General features: G+C 43.1%; 1 protein-coding gene across 8 annotated transcripts in view; it reads left to right on the forward strand.

The window, feature by feature from the left end:
* The window catches only part of LOC135545985 (protein diaphanous homolog 2-like), a 626,286-nt gene that overhangs the window by 232,907 nt on the left and 372,120 nt on the right, over positions 1 to 21,259 (forward strand). For all 8 annotated transcript variants that reach the window (XM_064974017.1, XM_064974023.1, XM_064974020.1 and 5 more), the window contains one exon: positions 1,750 to 1,864. In XM_064974017.1, coding sequence (XP_064830089.1) covers positions 1,750 to 1,864 — 115 coding nt within the window. The remainder of the gene's footprint in view (positions 1 to 1,749; positions 1,865 to 21,259) is intronic.

The following is a 21,259-nucleotide window of genomic DNA, read 5'->3' on the forward strand; positions in this document are numbered from 1 at the left end:
CATTAAAAAGAAAATCAATTCCACAAATGTACTTTTAACAAGGCTCACCTGTTAATTGAAATGCATTCCAAGTGACTTCCTCATGAAGCTGGTTGAGAAAATGCCAAGAGTGTGCAAAGCTGTCATCAAGGCGAAGGGTGGCTACATTGACAAATCTTAAATATAGAATATATATTTGTATTTATAACACTTTTTTGCTTACTACATGATTCCATATGTGTTATTTCATAGTTTTGATGTATCAATATTATTCTACAATGTAGAAAATAATAACAATAATTAAAAACCATTGAATGAGTATGTGTCCACACTTTTGACTGGTACTGTATATACACACAAAAGTAAGTGGATTTGGCTTTTTCAGCCATACCATTGCTGACAGGTGTATAAAATCAAGCACACAGCCATTCAATCTCCATAGACAAACATTGGCAATTGAATGGCCTGACTGAAGAGCTCAGTGACTTTCAACGTGGCACCGTCATGGTATGCCACCTCTCCAACAAGTCAGTTTGTCAAACTTCTGCCCTGCTAGAGCTGCCACGATCAGTAAGTGCTGTTATTGTGAAGTGGAAACGTCTAGGAGCAATAGCGGCTCAGCCACAAAGTAGCAGGCCACACAAGCTCACAGAACTGGATCACCAAGTGCTGACACTCCCTGTCCGAATGCATAGTGCCAACTGTAAAGTTTGGTAGAGGAGGAATAATGGTCTGGGGCTGTTTTTCATGGTTCAGGCTAGGCCCCTTAGTTCCAGTGAAGGGACATCTTTACACTACAGCATACAATTGCATTCTAGACAATTCTGTGCTTCCAAGGCCCTTTCCTGTTTCAGGAAAGCAAGTCCATACGGAAATGGTTTGTCGAGATCGATGTGGAAGAACTTGACTGGAATGCACAGAGCCCTGACATCAACCTGATCAAACACTTTTGGGATGAATTAGAACGCCGACTGCGAGCCAAGCCTAATCGCCCAACATCAGTGCCCGACCTCACCAATGCTCTTCTGGCTAAATGGAAGCAAGTCCCCACAGCAACGTTCCAACATCTAGTGGAAAGCCTTCACAGAAGAGTGGTGGTTGTTATAGCAGCAAAGGGTGGACAAACCCCATATTAATGCCCATGTTTTTGGAATGAGATGTTCAATGAGCAGTTGTCCATATACTTTTGGTCATGTAGTGTTTTTTTTTCATGTGTGTTTTGTACAATAAACGAAAAACATACCCTTGCTCAGTCCTACATTCTCACCGTATCCACACCCAATGATGTTTCTAATACTTGTAAGACTCTGCCCCATATGATTTAAAATTGTCTAATGCTGTTTCTGTCTATAGCCATATTTCTTTCAATATTTAAATAATAAAGCATTTGATTCTTCCATTTTTATTACTGTTGGAATATCATTTGACTTCCAGTATTTATGTAATAGCTTCTTCATCAACTCTCATGCAGCGAAGTTGCCAAACCTCTCAACCTTAAGCGAAACTGATCATTGGAGTATTTATATACCAATCATTTAAATCCATGGCCATTTTTTCGTCTGTGCTGTGTTTGGCGCATGTCAATGGAGTGCAATGTGCAACATGATGGGTGATCACCAATGTGCATACGCACGCGCGCGCACACACACAACAATGAGTGGGGTTTGAAGAAATGACATTTAAGTGGAGTGGTAGCCAGACCGGCTGTGGAAGGACTGACAGCCTCTCATTGCACCTTGCGATAAATTCATCTTCATTGTGTTGTTGCAGGTAGTACCTCAGGAAATGGCAGAGAATTGCTTCTGGATCAAAGTCAAAGAGGAGAAGTTTGAGAACCAAGACCTCTTTGCCCAGCTCTCCCTCAGCTTTTCCTCCAGGACCAAAGGTAAGCAGGCCCCATTAGGCCCCTCCCCTCTTTTACTAATGGATATATATATACGCACGCACACACACACACACACACACACACACACACACACACACACACACACACACACACACACTTTGTTTGGCCACCCGGCTCTGGGAAACCAAGTGGCTTTCATCTCCAGACACTTTAGGAAACAATTTGTCTCCGTGAAATGTTGATTATCGTTAAAACCATCCTCCTTTTCTTGTGTCTTTGAACAATCCGGCTGTGGATGGTTGTGTGTTGAAATCTCTGAGCCAATTAAGGGTTCCACTGCTGTTGCTGCTGCACTGTGTTTGTGTGTCAGGGTTTCGAAGCTGGAGATACAGTAGGGATTCTTTGTATTTGTTGAGTGACTTTCAGTGTGTGTGTGTGTGTGGGTGTGTGTGTGTGTGTGTGTGTGCACGTGATGAAAATGACTCCCACACAATTCTTGCAAAAAAAGTTAAATGTTATTGCATTTCTCTGTGTATGTGTATTTATATGCATGTGTGTGACTGAACTGAGGACAGTCACGCTTGACTTGGCACAGCCTTTTCCAGTCCAGTAGATGCTCCTCTAAAGGTAGACCCAGTGAAGGAAGCTCTGGGAGTTTATCTTCTCAGTTTGTTTCTGAGATACACCTCCAGACTACCTAACTTGCTGATGAATAACACAAGCCGAAGGAAAGCTAGTTTGTGTTTTGAGGGAGAGGGTGTGTGGTGGTGTAGTCCTCCCATGACAATACCAGTGTTTTCCAGCTCTCTTGACATGTGTATGTAATGTGTACACACTCTTGTAATTCCTGCCCTAGTGGGAGCGTAGGGGTAACCTGAAGGACCTCTGTCATACAGAACTGGAATCACAGCTCTTCTCTGAGTTGGTGGGTGTGATGACTTCCAGGGTTGAGATCAATTCCAATTTACTCTTGAAGTGGCAAATGTATGTTGAGTCAAATTCAAATTTTGTTTTTCAAGTAATGTAATTGGAATTTAATTAGACTGTTTGGACTCAAAATTCAATGTTCAATATTTGTACATTTCCCAGTTAATGGAATGAATGCACATAGTCTAAAATATTACTGTAGGATTTGTTTTTAATCATTTCAATCTTCTTTCCTATATTTCTAGTATAGCTATGCAATCTGAACAATGACATGATCAGCCTGAAACCCTGAGGGAATTTAATTAAAATGGGTATTTGTGGAATTGTTGGGGAAAATATTGAATTGGGAATTTCATTCTTGGAATTGACCTAACATTGAAATTCAGAGGAATTTAATTATTTCTGAATTCTAAGACTGACCTATACTTTGAATTGAATTAAATGGCATTTACAGGGAGAGAGAATTGAATTAGAAATTCATTTGTGAAATTGACCCCAATCCTGATGACTGTCTGTGTCTCCTCACCGTCTTGTCAGGACACAAGCCAGCCTGTTGGCATCTTTCCTCTCCTCTCTTCTCTGCTCCTCCTCTCTGCTCCTCCTCTCTGCTCCTACTCTACTCCTCTCCCCTCCTCTCCTCCTTTCCACTCCTCTCCCCTGACCACTACATAACAACACAAATCTCTCTGGTGCTCTATGAAATAAACAGCAATGTAGCCCTGAAGCTGGGATGTGATTGGTCGGCACAATGCAGATGGAGAGAATAATAGCGGGAACGAGGGAGCAAATTTAGCTGGGCTTAATGAAGCAAAGGGTAAAGGCCAAGAGCCATGCCACTGCTCTCTCTGCAGGAGAGACGACAAGACACAGGCTGAATCCCAAATCACCCCCTTCCCCTTGCCCCTCCATTGATACGTTTACCCGCACCACCGCCATTTGCACAAGTGTCCCAAAGCTGAGGGAGTGAAAATTATCGAGGGCGTAGGGGCTAATTAAACCCTCAGATAGCCACTTTGACTGAGCCAACAAGGTTGCAGGCATCAGAGCGAAGTGCTATCCCTGACACGCACTGCAATATGTTTGCGCAATTTCATACAAAAGAATGGATAGGCGTGCCTAATTATATGCATCGTGCATTTGTTTGTCTGATTTCCAGACTTAACACATTTAATTAAATGTTTAACTGTGACTGAGGTTTATATCTTTTAAAACAATTTGTTAATTTGATTTTCATGCTCACATTTAAAAGTGGAACATGGATTGCGTCATTCAAGTCTGGAGTCTGTCCCTAAGTTGATGGGTTTATTGATCCCATCACCACTCTTTGGAATTCAACCTCTGAGTTTCGTCAGCAACACATGACAACGGAGGACCCTCAGAGCGTGTTGGTAGGGGCGAGGGTGTAGTATGGGAGTGTTTTTGCTTTGGTCTCTACCGTTTGCTTTATTTTTAACGTGGCATCAGCAAGGGAGGAAGAAATCACAAGAACATAACACGCAGACAAGGAAACCATAGCGTTCCGGTGGAGAAACACGGTTACTAATTAACACCAGCAATAATTAATAGTAACTTTTGTGTGTTGTACTTGTTTGTTCTTTCAGAAGGGTTATTCCTATCCATTTTCACCTCAGACAAACAAGGGATACAGATCCTGCAAAAAAAAAAATATAACACTACTTATTGATACAAGATTATGCAATATTTATTACTGTATTCCATTTTCCTTTAAGTGGCCTTTTTTCTTTTAATCTACATTCTTATAGTTGTTATGTTTCCTTTATTTGCGTTCTATAGGTCCTATGAAGCGTAACTCTGCTTTACATTTTTTTTTTCAGTATCTTTTTCAAATTCAAATTCTTCCTCATACATGTAACAGTCGGGTTCTATAGGTAAGCTCTGTGTTCCCTCAGGCAGCTTGGAAAGATTTAGCTGGATCCCTATCAATTACGCCCGCAGCATGTTCACTGATTCAGCTCTTTTCCCCTCTATTGTTGAAACAGAACATGATACACTCATGAATTAAAAAATGCTGTTTAATGTTTGATATCCTGAGTACCATTCTCTTTTTTCTTTTTAAGACAAAGTTAAAAGCGGGTGAAAATGCCTTTGACGTGCGATGGTATTGCGGAGGGGAGCAATAGTATTTTGCAAAAAACGAGATGCAGCCATCCTTTTTAAAACATTTTTTTTTACTTTTTTTAACCTTCACTTTACAATGGGAATCATTCAAACTCATGAGATCTAAGAATGCCTTAGAGTAAGATGTGCTTTAACGTGTTACTGTTATTGCAGCCTTTGTCAAGGAGCCTGACCCCATTTCTATACTGACTATTCATCTTTGGATTCCGAGAAGCACAGCCTTGACAATAACACGTGACACACATTTTTGCTGGTTGAGCTTCCTGTACCAGATGGAGAGTATTATGTGAGGTGAGTTCCTACTCGAAACCAAATTAATATATCTGGAAAATTGCAACCTTTATTTATCTGGTGTGTGGCAGCCCTCAATTTTGTTGTTTTTTCTCGTACTCTTTTTTTCTCTCCACCCCCCATCTTGGCAAACAGGTGTAAATGTGTTCCCTAGAACCTGGAACTGCCCTGGGAAAATGGTGCAAAAGGCTTCTGTTTAACTCGCCGTTCCTTGGGAGTCACACTTGTTACTCACATTGTCTGAAAACCACATGAGCCATGCCATTTAATTGGTTTTAACAAGAAAGGGGAAACCATAATCAGCAGGGATTTACAGCTTTGCTTCTAGCCTCTTAAGATGATCAGAATCCTACTGTATTTCCAATTATGGCTACCTTTCTGCAGTAACAGCCAACATCCCAGCGACAACGCTTGAAGCCAGCAGTGTTGTCAGAGGGGTCTGCTGGAAGCAGAGTTGTTGAATATAAGGTCTAGCCTGTTCACATTGCTTTAAATTTCATTTACTCACCGAAACTGTAGATGTTTGCCTGACTGTGGAGATGGTAATGCGTTGGCCGATTATCCTTTGGATTCTAAGGCCCATCTTCACCTCTGTGGATCAACCTGATCTCCCAAGGAAGAGGGAGGGAAGTGATACTTTGTACAGTGGCACAGCCAGGTCACCCACTGTACCTGTGCCCTCATAACCTGCTAAGTAGACCCTTATCGCCCATCATCTCCTATCAAGAATGAGAGAGTGGAGGTCAATAATTGTCCATCCCAATCAAAGCTGCTGCCCCCAAACAACCCCTTCTCTCTGCCAAGCCAGACCTTGCTGCAACACTGGGGGAAATGTGTCCACTAGGGTCTATTTGTTCTGACTTATTTAAATCGGCTCCGGAGAGCAGAGCAACTCCTCACGTCATTGTATTGCTATTTGGTTTCCCTTGTAGAACTGGTAGTTTGGCTTTTCCCTCCTCCCTCACTCATTCTTCCCTTCCCTCTATCATTCTCTCTTTTCTTTACCCCCGAGTCCCTTCACTTGGTGGTATCAATCAGCGGTTCTGCCTGTGTTCAGCTCCTGGGATCAAATCAGATGTACTTGTGGTTTGAGCGCCTAGCATGGCCTGCTGCATTTGAAAAGCAATTCTGTCGGCCAGGCTTTTCAGTTCTGTTTGAAATAAGATTGATGTTGGCAAACTTCTTCAACCTGCGCTCTCCTAATAGTGTTTCTCCATTGCCAACAGCGCCTGCTACACACACAGAGGGCATATGCCTTGATGTAATGATGACATGTGTTTGAGGCTTCCGACTGTTCTGAGAAGCTTTTAATCAGTGTGTGGCAGCAACAAAACTAAGAGAGTGAAACCATCCTGAACAAAACAACTAAAGTAGCATAACACTTAACGGCAACCCTGGTCTACTGCACACGTGTCATACACATTCCACAGAGGGCTGAGTGTCTGCGGGTTTTCCGCTCCTCCCTTGTACTTGATTCATGAATTAAGGTTATTAATTAGTAAAGAACTCCCCTCACCTGATTGTCTAGGTCATAATTGAAAGGAAAAAAACAAAAACTTGCAGACACTAGGCCCTCCATGGAATGATTTTGACACCACTGGTCAACTGTATTACAAAGTTTGTCAATATTGATACATATTTTTCAGCATATGCATTATTCCGTGTAAAAACACCTTATTTGTACAAAAAAATGACTATAAATATTCAACGTATTTAAGAAGGTTGATGGAGAAAAGGCTTGGCCTCGCTACTTGTCTCTTGCATCATTTCCCCCCAATCCTACTGCACTTCTTAATCTCTAGTGTAGTGTAGCATAGAGTGGATCGATGGCTGTGTACACTAAGTGGTCTGTGCGTAGGGGTCCCTCCTTATTGCGCTACACTAGCAGTTCTACTGATAAACCTAATGAAGATGTATGTAAATAATTGGGTTGTTAGCTGGCCCAGCCATAATTATCGGGGAGGAGCCTGGCGGCTGCTCTCGACCCCTCTGATCAAGTTCACCGGCCCTCCCTCTCCCAGCATGCCTCTATGTTAATGATGGCGAGGCTGCTAATGAGCCCGGCACTCCATCCAGTGCCCACCCGCGGAGGCCAGGGAGAGAGAGTGTCATGGTCTACAGGTCGAGAAATGACTGTTTGGGTTCAGCCAAGCTATTAAAATCCCCTCTGAACTTAATTAAACTAAGGTCTTAGATTTTCTTTTTTTTTTAAAGTGTGTTCACAAGGAAACTGTCGTTGATGGAGGCTCGCTGTGAATTTCTTCTCTGATGGACATTTGCTGCAGTAGAAGTGTCTTAACATCACATATCACATGTGCAATGGTGTTTCCAATTTGATAAACATTAATTTACAATTGCAGGGAGAAAGAAAAGCGACGTTGACAATGAATATGCCTGCCAACCCATCACACTCCAAACTGTGAAACCCATGCTCCAGCCAAAATCACAGAAGGTTATTGTTTTGTGCAATATCTCTGCGTGTGTGGATATATTACCAATTTTGTGCAGAGTTTGTCCTGCTAAACCTCTCCCTCTTCTATTATCCACCTCTGCTCTGGTGTCCTGCTCTCTCTTAGCTTTAGCAATAATGCCCAATTCCCATTTCCAGAAAGCAAGCCTGCTTTAATGCTTCTAAAGGTCAGCTCTAAAAGACCACGACCAAACCCCAGAGTCCTGAAGACAACTCTGGCCGGAGCTCCACCATTAATCATCCAGGATTTGATCATATCCCTCAGCTCTCCTCCCAACCATATTCATCTCCCATTAGAACGTTGTGCCGCTCCCGCCATTGCCGATGCACACAAACACTAGCCGAGCCACAAACCCTGCTACAAAGCCCTTGCAGCGGGATGGTAATAACCCTGCTGCAGCGCTGGTAATGATGGAATCAGCGGGGGTTTAGGCGGCTCCCTGACTGCCCTAATAAGTTCCCTAATAACTTTGTTACACCCAGGCTGACCCAGTACCCTGATCAAAGGTGCTCACGCGTGGCAAAGGCTCCTCCGAGGATATCAAGCCTCCCTTCAAACTTTGCTGCAGTATTTCTAAACAGGAAGGGTGGCTTCCGTCAACTGTGAGGCCCATGTCCAGTAGCCGCACACACAGTCAGACTCCCCTGGCAAGCTATAATAGGCAATGCCAGTGCTGTTATCTATTGGGCTGTTGCTTCAAACCAGGAAAGGGGGCTTCCGCCAGGTCCCTGTCCAGTAACCGCACGCACACACAAACTCCCCATCCCCTGAGGATAATGGCCAAAATGGCTAGTACCTCTGGTTCACTATTGGACATTTGCTTCTGGGTCACCCAGTCACATTGGGACTCATACAATGCATCTATTGTAGTTGAGCTATATATTACCCTCTCAGACAAAATATTAGACTTATAATTATGAAGGAAGTTCCACTTTTCATCCCATCGACTCCAGATGACTAGAGGATAATTGTAACCCTTTGAGAAGTCGGTTACTGAGCGAAGCGACACATCCCTTGACCGTCATGAGAGTTTGTGTCTCCTTAGACACCAATAATGTAATAAAAGCTGCTGGCCAATGAGTCAGATGCTCTGTTCCATAGACAATATGCTTGTGCCCAGTCTAGATCATATTAACAGCAAAGCATGGGAGTACGATGATAAAGGAATCGTTTGCTAACCGCTGTGTTGAAGATGTTGGGCACAGGGGTTTGATTGTGATGGTTCACGGTGCCTCCTTGAGGATGAGGTTGTTTATTGCCAGAGCTGCCCAAGTCTTTTTTTCTCCTCCCTTCCCTTCTCTCTCTCGAAATCACCATCCTGTCCCCCCTTGCACTGCTCCAGGAACCCGCTCATCCTTGGACCTCTCATTTACCATCTGGAGTTGAGGTTGCCCAGTCTCATAGACACACACGCACACTATCTCACGGCAGTGCTCTTGCCCAAACAAGATCACAAGTGAGTTTGGCGTACACTTCTTTGATAAACCACCACACTTTGTGCAAAAGGAGAGGTTTGCTTCTTCCCCTGCCAAAATGTGTGGCTAAACCAAGACCCCATGCATGCTCCATTGAATTTGGAGATGCACATAATTATATTCTGCAAAAGTGCCTTGCAGATAATCAAATGTGGTGTTAATATGAAAAATCTGACTTCCAGGGCCTTCGTTGCTGCCTGATGGCACGTTTCAGAATGGGAGCCATTTGTCTAATTGCTCTCGAGCGCCAGGACAATTTGTCTTAATAGAGCAAAATGCAACCCTATGCTAATTTCCCTCTGTTTGGGGGCAGCCATTTTCCTTACTCATCCTTCCCCAGTTTTTATAAATCGCATATGAGTGAAATGAGCTCCTTAAATATTAATGGTTTGTAATTGGTTTATTGTACATTAGCTAGGCCGCAGGGGGTGACCTGGATCGAGAGGCGAGTCAAGGCGGCTGTTATTCCCAGCTCGTTCCTGACCGTTTTCCACTTCATATCGCCTCCCCGCAATGTCCCACTGACTTTAATCTTCTCTGCTCAGATGAGGGCTGTTTTAAGACTGTTCTGGGTAACTACTGTATACTTTAACTTTTAAGCCTCCCCTCAACTCCAAATATTGGCCTGTTTAATAGCTGCCCTGCTAAGAGTCTCCAACCTACTTCCTGCTAGCTTTATTTGCCTTCAGGTGTACTTTGCGTTGCAACATTCATCCAACGGGAAGTGCTGACTTTAATAACGTTTACGGTGCGTGGGTGTGCCTGTGTGTGTGTATGTATTGTATGTGTGCATTTGGTAAGCGAAGCCAGTCCATCAGACCTGGTCTTCTGCCTCCTTTAGTGTATTACAATATACCTCAAATTGCCGGTCTGCATTCAAAGCTTTCCTCAAGAGGTATGTCTATATTAGGTATAAGGGCTTTGTCCTGTCTAATGTTGCACAAGACAAGTCTCTACTTGGCAACAAACGCTCCCATTTTCTTAATACGTTCACTTGAAGGAGTGTACTTGTGCCATGGACTTGGCCTACTTAACCTCTTGCATACTAGGATGAATATTCTAGAGCATTTTAGAGCAAATGATGAACTGATTGGTTTTAAACAAGTACACATTATTTGTAAGAAAAGTCTTAATTTAGCAACTTTAGCTGAATTATTTCTGAAATCCACAAAAGACTGCAAAGGAACTCTACCAGTGGTCAAATAACAGAGTGAGTGTATTTAGATCAATTCGAGGCTAGCTGAGTAACTTAAACTCTGGAGTACCTTCTCACCGTGATCATTACCAGTTCGTTGGTCATTTATAACGTTATGAATAAAGATCAGACTCCACAATGGGGGGTATATGATACAGGTAAGTGGTTGTAACTTGTCACTGATCTTAATAACTAATTAATTCAAATAAATCCATTTGGAGTGGTGGCATCAATTTAGCAGTGCCACTGCTATTAGAATATAGGGGAAACACTGATGGGTATTCAAGCACTGACATCTTTTGTTTTACTAAACCGATGCATATTGTATATTCTCAGCTAGGCCTCTAACATGGTTTGTTTTTTGACCCATTGTGGCGAGTGTTGTAGCGGTCAAAGGCACTGCATCTCAGTACTAGAGGTGTCACTACAGACCCTGGTTTGATTCCAGGCTGTTACACGACCGGCCGTGATTGTGAGTCCCATAGGGCGGCGCTCAATTGGCCCAGCGTCGTCCGGGTTAGGGTTTGGTTGGGGTAGGCCACCATTGTAAATAAGAATTTGTTCTTAACTGACTTGTCTAGTTAAAAACAACTCAGCCACCTTTTGTATTTCATAATCTGTTTTTAAATGTACACCGATTTCAGCATATCAGCGTGGTTACTGAAATGACAGCCAGTAATTTGCCTGGGTATTGTTTAATCTCAATTGGACACTTTTTTTCACTAACCCAAATCATATTGGATCCAATTGCAGGTTGACTCCTCTCATTTCCAAATCAAAAAGGTGCATAGAGGCCACGGCTCCCCCCGTCATCCCCTTTCCTCTGCACAATCCAGGTTTAAAGTTTGTGACATGTTATCATGTTAAATTTGTCTTTAGGGCTCTCGGGTGGAATTGGTTTGGGTCCACAAGTGCCCACAACAAGCCAAACTGCCTGGATAGGTATGGAGAGAGAGGCCAGGGAGGAATGCGCGAGGTGACAATGGGGGAAAAGTGTCTCCAGCCTAAGTGTCAGTTGGTGAGCCCTGGGTAAACAATCAGAGCGCACTGTGTTCAAGATGGTGCCTCTCTGAATATAAACAATGCTGTCTTCTCCTAGCCAACAACCTGGCGAATGACTTAATAATCAGAAAGTGCTTCTTCACCAGAGCCAATGAGAATAGAAGAGAGACAAGAGAGGGAGAAGAGGAGGAGGGACTTGTAAGAGATGGCCGCTGTCTCTTTAATCAGAGATCGTGTTTCCAAAAGACAACCAACCTCAGAGGACAGAGAAGGAAATAAATGTGTGAGAATTGAAGAGAAAGAAATGGGAAGAAAAGACTGAGTGCGAGATGGAGAGAGATGGAGAGGTGTATGACAGAGAGAGCCATTTTAACCTGTACCCTCACTGTCCAGAAGACTGGGCAGCTCGGCACAGAACGTGCATGCTCTCGCCACTGCACTTTTAACAGATTCCCTTCGGGGCACACAGGCCGCTACACTGATTGCTGTGATCCCTCCCTCCTCTCTCTTTCTTTCTCTCTCTGTCTCCCTTCACATACCACAGCTGTTTCAATCACTCAGTCTGAATGCTTGGGAGAGTTCTCTTTCATTCGACCTGATATGTCTCCTCTGAATTCCCTCCTTGCTGGTGATGGAAGGATGGACTCACTTACAGAAAAGAGAGCTGTTTTTAAAACCGGTGACATTTCTTTTTTCAACTTTTCTTTTAATATGCCACATATCCTCAATAGCTCCCCAAAGCATTCTGACAGCCCAGTATCTCCCCTTTCTTTTTGACTGCCGATTTAAAAAAAATAATAATAATGTTTTACTTCACACCTTCCTTGATTTTCAGCCATGTGTAGATGGTGACGCATTTTAATGGTGCAAGGTGAAGAGATGAAAATAAGTTGGGTTATATGTCTTTGCATATAACAGGATAACAGGGATGGCTGGTTATAGAATCCCGTAAACCGACAAGTAATGAATGAAAGCACAGCGGCCCCAAGTGAGTCTCCTATAAACGGGAGCCGTTATTTTAATGATGTTTCGGGACATTTAAAAAAAAAACTTTGTCCCTTTCTTTAGAGCTGTAAACAAACACTAAGGGATCATGGCGAGTGAGGCCCCTCGGGGCAATGTGGAGCTGATGTGAAGCCGTTTCCTCACAGATTTCCCAACTTTTTCCCAGCTCGTCTGCCGCAGTGGGTGTCGCTAAATCCCTCCCACCGTGGGGGTGAGGGGGTTGCAATTCAAGGAAGCGTTTCATCATTTCTCCTGACTGAGTCTAACACTCTGACCCTCAGCTAATCGCTAGCTGCAGCCTTAGTCGAATCACCGGTGACATACCCCCCTACGTGTGGTAATGTTCCGCTGGATGTGAGTCCAGTTTGCCCTGCTCATCCTATGGTCGGAGACTGCTTAGTAGGTAAGCTGCAGCATGCTTTTTTTGAAGACCGGAGTCCAGACACTCCATCTGTGGCATGTCGGTTTGACTGCTAAGTGAATTTGCATTAAAGGTAATGGCTGCACTCTTGCACACTCTCCCTCTCTTCCTTCCTCTCTTCCATATAGTTATTCTCTGGTTTAAAGGGATACATCGGGATTCAGACAGACTCATGGTGTCCATGAATTCATCTGACTCTGGGAAAGTAGATAAAGGGCTTCATTGCCAAAATCCCAAAACATCCTTTTAAGGTGAATCCATTTATTAACCTTTCAGAGGCCACAGGCATCTCTGAGATAAAACACACACCTCTGACGCCACACTTTAAGATAAATGAATCGCCCACCACTGATATGCCTTGATTTCATTTTAATCACACTTCTCAGAAAACCACACCACTGAATTAATATTTAATCTCCAAACCAAGATAGAGACGTATTGCTTAATTCATTTTTCAGTGGTATTGAAATACACGTTACTGGCTGAATAGCAGCTGCCCACTCAGCATCCCACTTTTACCTTGTCAAAATATGTCAAATTGAAGCTCACTTTTTCCTATTTCTTTTCAGTATATATCATATAGTTGTCACTGTTTGAGGTGGAAATAAAGCTGTAGAGGAGCACTATTCTCCTGGCTTGAATTGAGTATCATCCACCTCAACCTGAACTGTTATTGAGTCTGACTTTCACGGCGGTACAATATATGTCTTTAGTCGCTAGGGCTTGTGTTGCGTTTGGGATGGAGGAATCAATGCTATATGTTGTGTTTGCAGTGTTGTTTGCCATTGCACAGGGCTGTATTAGTGCTTGATTCTTGGAGAGCAGTGCTGCAGCAGTGGCATATCATTACCCAGGCCTCTCATCCACTCTCTGCAGCTGTTGACCCCTCTGTGCATAGGTCACCAAGGTGAAGTCAATCCACAGATCACGGCAGAGTCAATTAGAGGGAGAATGTACATACACAAATGCGCACACACACACACACCATCAACAGCGGGCATATACCCTCCCTTACCTAACAATCTGATCGATCGAGAGCAATTTATCCCAGGGAAACGCCATACATCTTTTACACATCCTGCTACGGCCGTATCCATAATTGACGATTGGAAGTGCCCGGCTCCCCAGCGATGCAATTAAAACTCCCGTGGCTCACCTAGCAGACCATTACTCTGCCCCTGACATGCTGCCCAGGAGGAGTGGACTGGACACCCAGGGCCAAACAATAACTGGCCAACAACACACCCTTGTGGTTCTCCACAACACCAGTTTTTTTGCTGCGGTTAGAGGAAACTGAAAGAAACAGAAACTTCCAGCTGCTTTCTCCCAGAGTAATGGCCTGTGTGGATAGCAGGCGGTCATGAGAGCTGATTGGCCGTAAGCAGAAGAGAGGGCCGTTTTAATGCTCCGAGGTTAATTGTTTGTGCTTTCAGGGTTTCAGCTCGTCTTACAGTATTGTCAGTAGCTAGGCACTAGAACGGGGGCATGGGGATGTGCCAAGCGATGATGAGCTAATGCCGTAGTGGATGATTATGCAGAGCATATTATGCCCCCCACCCCACCGCGTCGGAGGGCTCGGTATGTTCATTAAAGACGTAAGAGCCGAGGCTGGGGCTAACCTTAAGCCGAGGCTGAGGCAGATCTGTAATGAACCCTCTCTGTCAACGCTTCATTACCCAATGTTGTCTTATACTGCTGCTGCCATATTTATCCACCCTCCTCCTCTACTCTTCGCTACACCAGACTGGTCATTGGCACACGGTCACTGGTGTGTATGTGTGTATATCTTAGTGCGTGTGTGTTCATGAGGGCTCCTGGTGATGTGTAATTAACACAAAGGCAAACATCCCCAAAGGTTGACATTATGCTGAACGCATTAGACACAGTGGTGCCCAGGAGAGTGTGTGTGTGTGTGTGTGTGTGTGTGTGTGTGTGTGTGTGTGTGTGTGTGTGTGTGTGTGTTTGCGTGTGTGTGGTCACCCGCCGCCGTCCACTGCCTGTCCCCTCGGATCGGTCGGCACCCCAACAGGCTGGCAGGTTTCAGTCTGCCTACACACACACACACGCACACACACACACACATACAAAACAAAACACACGTAGACACACAACTGACTACAGGTCCAATACTGATAAACACATGCTGGGGAGATTATTCATGCCCCTAGTGATGAACAGACTGGAGCATTGTGTGTGAAATGTTAGCTTCCTTTCAAATCCAATGTTGTGGCCCCCTGGGCATTCTGATACATGGTTGGAGACAGGTATGCTAAGATACTGACATAACATTTCAGGTAGAACAAAAAGGACGGAGGTAAGAGAAATAGCTTAATTTAAAAGCATACCTACCATACATCAGTTTCTTATGGCAGAATTAAATAAAATGACAATATTAAGTCACAATATACTCCGCCATATAGCTATGCAGGCTTTCCAGTTATAAAGAGGCTATAGCATGAAGAAGTGGGTGTTAGTGACCCCCCCTCAGATATGTAGTTCAGCATTGGATAGGGGGCCAAAGGTCGCTGTGAGTTTGTCGACTGCAGTCTTCCTCCACTAAGCCCCATGGACACAAGTCTCCCTCTCTCTCTTTCTCCCATAACCACCCCCACCGTACTGGCATGTGGTGATGCAGCGGTCCCCATGGTAACCAGAGCTTGCTATAGTCCACAACGCATGCTCGGGCTACCAAAAGTGTTTGCCATTGCTGTGGGGTGTAGGAGGCAATTGAGGGGAAGTGGCAGTCTGTCTACTGTGTTGCGCCATGTCTTTTGATGGCATTTTGAGGTGTGGGTATGTGTTTGGAGGGCGATGACGAGAGGGATGGATGGAGGGAGAGAGGGAGAGCAAATGAAAGAGAGAGAGAGCAAAAGAGAGAGAGAGACAGCAAAAGAGATCGAGAAGCAGAGATGGCGAGAGAACTTTTGAAGAGCAGTGTTATTGGAGATGAAGGCATAGATACAAATGTGATGTGATAACTACACCAGCCGAGGCAGTTATGGCTGCTTATGGAAATTAACATGTTCCCAGGCAGATAGGATTTGTACATACAGTGCCACACTTCCATCAAGTTATTGGAAAGTGAGGAGCAGTAAGATTTCTAAATTAGCTCGCCTCGGTGGCAACATGCCACTTTGCAAATTATTACTGTGATTTCATACCTCATACCCCAGTGCCACTGGGATGCATGAGTGAAGTTCAGCTGTACTGAAATGTGCAGTTTTTAGATTGAAATGACCAGCAGCATTTGGAGGGGGCTCTTGCACTCGAGCATGAGTCAGTATACTATGGGGCCCGTGTGTGTGTGTGTGTGTGTGTGTGTGTGTGTGTGTGTGTGTGTGTGTGTGTGTGTGTGTGTGTGTGTGTGTGTGTGTGTGTGTGTGTGTGTGTGTGTGTGTGTGTGTGTGTGTGAGAGAAATATTGTGTATGTATCGGTCTGTGTGTGTACACATAATTGTTCTCACTGGCAGTGCGCCAGCATTCGCCCCATTGTTCTGTCCATTCTAATTAAGAAAAAAAGCATCTGGTCAAACAAACACCCTAAAGGGGTTCGCCAAGGTCTAGCCATTATTTAATACGAGAACACTTATTGATATCGAATTCTCACAGACCCAGCCTCAGCAAATCTGCTCGCTACAAAATTGGGCCAAATTAATTTAACACATGATAAAATATGAATAGCTTGAATAGCTCAAATGTGAATAGCTTCTTGCCAGCAATTACACAATCCAGCAGCAGTTAGTGGTGTTGAGCAGATTGGAGCTGGCAGGTGAAGTGCATGGTGGGAGATCCCACTGGATACTTCACTAGGAGTGGCTCTGAATGCCATATTTAGTTTCTATACCCTCCAGGACCGATAGTCATACTCTCCAACCCTAGTCTAGTAGTCCTATGCCCTTTTCACAAGACTGAGCGGAGCTGTGCCAACTTAAGCCTTTACATACTAGTACAGTTTGGGTTGGTATTATAATGTGAAAAGGGTACTAGTCAGCACAGACATGCTTCAATGCTCTTAACATGGCCACTTGGGAACAACACATCCACCTTCCAACAATTGGGTTGAAATGTATCTGCAGTTTTGGCTGATTCGGCAAGTCCATACGTGTTGATGGTGAGAGTGTTGGAAAATGGTTATGCTGAGTTGGACCACCAGGGAAGGGTTTGAGCCCTGTAGAACTAAGACAATTGATCATTGCCAAGGATTTGGTTCTAGTTATTTTTGCTTGGCAGGGCTCTTGAAGAGAGACTACTTTTTGGTAAGACTTTAAAGACTTGAAGTGGAATAACTATGTGTTTTGCCATTGCTACCGTTTGAGAGGTTCCTGTTAATTGCTGTGTGTGATGGGGATGATGGAAGTGATGAAAATGGGTGTGTTTCAAAGGCCTGGTCACATAGTGTGATATAATTACTATATAACATTGCAGGACAGCTTTTACCGTGTGTGTGTTAGTGTGTTTGCTTTCCTTTGTGTGTGTGCTCATTTCACTGAGATGCGGTATAGGTCAGTCAAGTCTGTATCCCACTGCACCGATGAGTGTCCGACCTCAGCCAGAAAGGAACTGGCAAAGCGGGGCATTTTGGCAACATCTTTGGGGTGGCAGGTAGCCTAGGGGTTAGAGTGTTGGGCCAGTAACCGAAAGGTTACTGGATCTAATCACCGAGCTGACAAGGTAAAAATCCGTCGTTCTGCCCCTGAACAAGGCAGTTAACCCACTGTTCCCCGGTAGGCTGTCATTGTAAGTAAGAATTTGTTCTTAATAGACTTGCCTAGTTAAATAAAGGTTACATTAAAACAAATGTTGTTGTTTTTTAAATATGGGAGTTGTGCCTGTTGTCATAGAGATAAAAGACTCATCATGGATATAATCCGTTTTAGCATGGACATTGCCATTGAGGGCTTCCACCATTTTAAAGAGGTCAACTGGTGGGGATTCCTAAGAGTTCGGAGCAATCAGCCAATATACAACTTCAAAATGGATATTGCCTAAATGCCGCTGCCCTTGCTGTCACAGACACTATAATGGCACAGATACAAAGATGAGCCATCTATCTATCTTCATGGCCTCTTGTTTATGTGTGTATCTGCCCTCACATTGGCTAGAATGACCTCACCTGTTCTCGGCTCATCCTATCTGCTTTCCACCTTTTGAAGACATGCATTTCCATTGTTACAGATGTAACTTGACTATCTTGTCAATATACAGTAATATACTATCCTTGCCTCAGCGGATAAATCAATACCAGATCGGGAGGGGGGGCAACCTTTTCCCTTTATAATTTACAGAGACCCAGGAAGTAATCCCTCTGACAGGTGACACCGTCGCTCCTGCATACCTTCACTGTTATTTGTATTTGTACTTATTATGGATCCCGAGGCAGCAGCTTCACTTCCTGGGGTCCAGCAAATTTAAGGCAATTTATACAATTTTAAAAGCAATACAATATATTCACAACAGATTTCACGACACATTAAGTGTGTTCCCTCAGGCCACTATACTACTACCACATATCTACAATACAAAATCCATGTGTACGAGTGTATATGGTGTAGAGGTCGACCGACTATGATTTTTCAACGCCAATACCGATTATTGGAGGACTAAAAAAAGCCGATGCCGATTAATCGGCCAATTTTGATTTGATTTTTATTTGTAATAATGACAATTACAACAATACTGAATGAATATAATACATCAATAAAATCTATTTAGCCTCCAATAAATAATGAAACATGTTCCATTTGGTTTAAATAATGCAAAAACAAAGTGTTTGCAAAGTGCAAAACAAAGTGCAATATGTGCAATGTAAGAACGCTAACGTTTAAGTTCCTTGCTCAGAACATGAGAACATATGAAAGCTGGTGGTTCCCTTTAAAATGAGTTTTCAATATTCAAAATCTGTCGTTCTGCCCCTGAACGAGGCAGTTAACCCACCGTTCCTAGGCCGATCATTGAAAATAAGAATGTGTTCTTAACTGACTTGCCTAGTGAAATAAATGTGTAAAGAAAAAATGGGCCAAATCAGCATCCAAAAATACCGATTTCCGATTGTTATGAAAACTTGAAATCGGCCCTAATTAATCGGCCATTCCGATTAATTGGTCGACCTCTAATATGGTGCTTATGTTACTGTGTGTGTGTATGCATATGTCTGCGCCTGTGGGTGTGACTCTTCACAGTCCCCACAGTTCCACATTTTCTAGTAGGCTTAAATTAAATATATGGCAAATAGTATTGGCAATATCGTCCACTATGATCCTCAGTAATTTTCTGTCCAAGTTGTCACACCCAGGTGGCTTGTCATTGTTGATAGACAACAATTCTTTTTCACCTCTACCACATTTACTTTATGGAATTCAAAATTACAATGCTTGTCTTTCATAATTTTGTCAGATATACTTGTATGTGTAGTGTCAGCGTTTGTTGCTGGCATGTCACGCCTAAGTTTGCTAATCTTACCAATTAAAAAATAATTCAAGTACTTGGCAATATCAGTGGGTTTTGTGATGAATGAGCCATCTGCTTCAATGAATGATGGAGCTGAGTTTGCCTTTTTGCCCAACATTTAATTTAAGGTGCTACCTTTTACTACCATTCTTTATAAAATGTATCTTTGTTTCATAGTATAGTTATGTTAGATCCTGTTTGTTTGGCATGTGTGTGTCTGTGCATCTGTCTGCATCTGTCTCTGTCTGTCCATCTGTCTCTCTGATCCCTGCACTACCATTTGATTTACAGCTTCAGAGGGGACATTTGTTGGGTGCACTCTTTAAATATTAACGTCAGGGTCATGCCAGTATCACATGGAGATCACGCCTGCCTCTTGCTTTTGTCTGGCGGACTCAGACATGGATACATTTCATGTTTGATTATTAAATATCACTTAAGTCAGTGTTTCCCAACCATGGTCCTCGAGTACCCCCCCAACAGTACACAGTTCCGTTATAGCCCATGACAAACACACCTCATTCTACTCATTGTGGTCTTGATGATTAATTAACAAGTTGAATCAGTGTCAGGTGTGCTTTTCCAGGGTTACAATAACATGTGTGCGGTTGGGGGTACTCGAGGATTGAATTAATTGAATTTGCGCACGATACTTTTCTCTTATTTTGAATATCATCACTGTTTTCTGTAACTAAATGTCTGGTCTTTCTGAAAGCCCTTTCTCTTCCTCACAGTTCCTCCTTTTCCCTGGCTGCAGTCATGGACATAGCTAAGCTATTGTACTTGACGCTTACATATTGATTTGACTTGTTCTGACGTGTATCTTTTCATGGCGTGTTTCAATTGTTTATGTGTGGTGTGGAGGATTCTAGAAGAGGTTAGGGTTTGACTATACCATTGTAGATCCAACTACAGTCTAGATCTGATCTGCCAATGCATCGAGCATACCTATGCAGTGTGGGTGCAATAATTGAATAACATAGATTTCAGCGTTTATTTTGCGACGCGCAAGCGATGTGTGGTCAGCCTGTTAGCTTGCTAGTATACATGTTATTATACATGTTATACTTTTCAGGAATCAGTCCTGAGCTCGCAGCCAGACTTTCCCGGCTCGATAGACGGCACTGAGTAGTTTTCCATGCATTTTTTTACTTGATATATTCTGCACCAAACACCATAGCTAGATGTACAAAAAAGTCAAGGTTAATATCAGATTTCTTGATTTATCTTCGATTAGTTCTGACTTTTTAAAGGAATTTAATATTTTCAGGAAGTGGCCATGTTGTTGCTATGGTGACTCAGGAGGGACAAACAAGTAGGGCTGTCCCCGACAAAGTAAAAATCTTAGTCGACCAAAAGTCGTCTGTTCTTTCGACAAATTGATGGGGTCAACAAGTGTATTATTCTATATATAGACACACCCTGTGTGTTTTAATAAAATCACCTATATGCATTGAGCTTGTCTGATGCATTAAGCTTACAGTTTGATGAAATAATACAAATGCCTCAAGAAGGAGCCAGAGATCTAGATAACAAGAAGAAAAACCTGACCCAACTATTCTCCTCCCGCTCCTTACTGGCTTTAGCAGATTCTGCCATCACTCTCCTGAAGTTGCTGGTAATAGGCTACACGAGGAGTCGGCAATCTTTCATGTGGAATGCTTACTATTTCTATAAATCTGCCTGCCAGTTATGGTTTTTACATGCAACGTTTTGTGAAACAGTTTAATTTAATTTACAATAATGTTTTCACATCTCAAAATCATTGTTATGTGGTTAATCAAAATTATATCCAAATCTAAATGAAAATTATACAAACCTATGAAGTAACTTCCATTGCCAACTATGTAATAGCCTACATAAAGCTGTGAAAAAAAAAACATTTTAGCCTCCAGTTTGAAAATATCCTGATTTAAAAAAAGAAAGAAAATCCTATAAATCATATTGGCAACACATGGCATGTCTTCAATGAACTTGAAACATTGTATCTTGGGTCCATCCCCGAGTTTACACTAGTGAACATGCAACACTGTATAAAATATTCTGGGCCCTCAGAGTTTC

Source organism: Oncorhynchus masou, chromosome 9 (assembly GCF_036934945.1).
Source record: "Oncorhynchus masou masou isolate Uvic2021 chromosome 9, UVic_Omas_1.1, whole genome shotgun sequence".
NCBI classification, from domain to species: domain Eukaryota; kingdom Metazoa; phylum Chordata; class Actinopteri; order Salmoniformes; family Salmonidae; genus Oncorhynchus; species Oncorhynchus masou.